Genomic DNA, 1,615 nt, shown 5'->3' on the forward strand with positions numbered 1-1,615 from the left:
TGGTTGTGAATTTTGTTTCTGTATCAGACTTTCCTGTATTTCTCTATATTTCCTAAAACAGTATTTCATTACTTGTGTCAGAAAAACATAACAGCTTTTTAAAAATAGTCATTTATGGGACCAGCAGTTGACATAATGGCTATGTTGCTGGACTCCCATGTAGTCGATCACGGTTTGAGTCCCGGACCCGGTGGCTTAAACTCACACGGGGCGTGCGTGCATGCCCAAGATCTCTAAGAGGAGAAGGGAGAAGAAGGGAGGAGAAGGGATTGCCCTGTGGCCATTCCCCCTGGGGGGTAATTTCTCACTTTCTCTCTCTGTCTGTCTGGTGCACGCGCCCCATAGCAAAAATCTCTCAAAAAAAATTATTCTCGGATTTGAAAGACAATGTCACAGCGGTCCTCCGCCATCTTCCAACGTTTCCTGGAGTACATGTTCCTCCTGGCTGGTGTGGGGACCAGAGCACACCCCACTCTAAAGCTGTCATCATCGCCCCATCTCCACTGCACGCAGAGCCTTTCGCGTCCAAGTGATTCGCAGAAAAGCCTTTGGTACCTGTCTTTTGATGAATGAAGCTGGTCCCACTGAAATCCTCCCTCTCTCACACAGAGGCCCCATGACAGGTGTCGCCTGCTCCAGGTAGAGGGCCTGCCAGGCAAAGAAGGCAGATTTGGCAACAGATGGCGCTCCAGCTCCCAAAGTGGGGAGCCTGTCTTTGGCCCTCCCTCCTCTTCGCTCGTCCCCAAAGGAAGGGTACAAAACAGGTGGCTTCAGTGTCCCTGTCTCGGAGGAACGCGCTGAATTTTAAATTTAGTGTGGCTCATTAAACACTAAGGGTGTCCACGGTCCGACGCGGTGCTGAAGACTGGCTGGGGGGCGCTGGTTGTGCGGGTTGGATGAGGCCAGGCCTGAGGGCGGACCACAGGGAAGCTCTCCTCTAGCCCTCAAAGCACCCCCCGCCCCCGCCCCAGGTCTCTGCCAGCCTCGCCCGCCACGATTTAGAAAGCGCGCGGCACAGGCACGCAGCGGTCCCCGACAGCCTTGCTGGGGGCCGCGTCCTCTTCCCTGGGACTTCGGGCCATTGCTCCGCTCCTTCAACCACCTCCAGACGAGCCTGACCTCCTTCCCCCACACTCTTCCTCCGACGCTCGAGCCCCTGCACTTCCAGACTTGGGCTTTCTCGCCCTGCCCACCCCTCTCCCTGGCCTGAGCCCCGCCTGCAAGAAGCGGTGGCTGAGGGAAGTCTGCGCGCCAGAGACCATCCCTACAATCAACTCAGGTGCGACCTCCTCCAGGAAGCTTTCCGGACTCCCCCAGGCCCCGGTGGGTTCCTCCTCATGCGGGAGCGCCCAGTGCGCCCCTGCCACCAGGTACCGCAGCACGGAGACGGAGGCGCGGTCCCCTACTCACTGGGAACTTGGGGACAGCAGGGACTGTGGCTGGTTCTCTAGGTGGCCCTACGCTGGCACTGGGAGCGCTGAAACGGGCAGGAGACGCGACGGGTAGAAAAGACCCCTAGGAAACGGAATGGGTGCTGGTTTCGGCAGCTGGAGGTGCGCTGGCAGCTAAGACGCCCCCGCGCGGAGGCGGCGAGACTTGGGGTGGGTGACTTGGC

General features: G+C 58.3%; 1 protein-coding gene across 1 annotated transcript in view; it reads left to right on the forward strand.

Moving 5' to 3' along the window:
- The first annotated feature begins 1,271 nt into the window (after window positions 1–1,271).
- ALOX5 (arachidonate 5-lipoxygenase) overlaps window positions 1,272–1,615 on the forward strand; it is a 40,955-nt gene continuing 40,611 nt past the window's right edge. Inside the window, exon 1 of the mRNA XM_027771510.1 lies at window positions 1,272–1,370. Within this exon, the coding sequence (XP_027627311.1) occupies window positions 1,338–1,370 (33 nt within the window). The 5' untranslated portion in view covers window positions 1,272–1,337. The remainder of the gene's footprint in view (window positions 1,371–1,615) is intronic.

The sequence above is a fragment of the Tupaia chinensis genome, unplaced genomic scaffold (assembly GCF_000334495.1).
Source record: "Tupaia chinensis unplaced genomic scaffold, TupChi_1.0 Scaffold000217_1, whole genome shotgun sequence".
NCBI classification, from domain to species: Eukaryota; Metazoa; Chordata; class Mammalia; order Scandentia; family Tupaiidae; genus Tupaia; species Tupaia belangeri.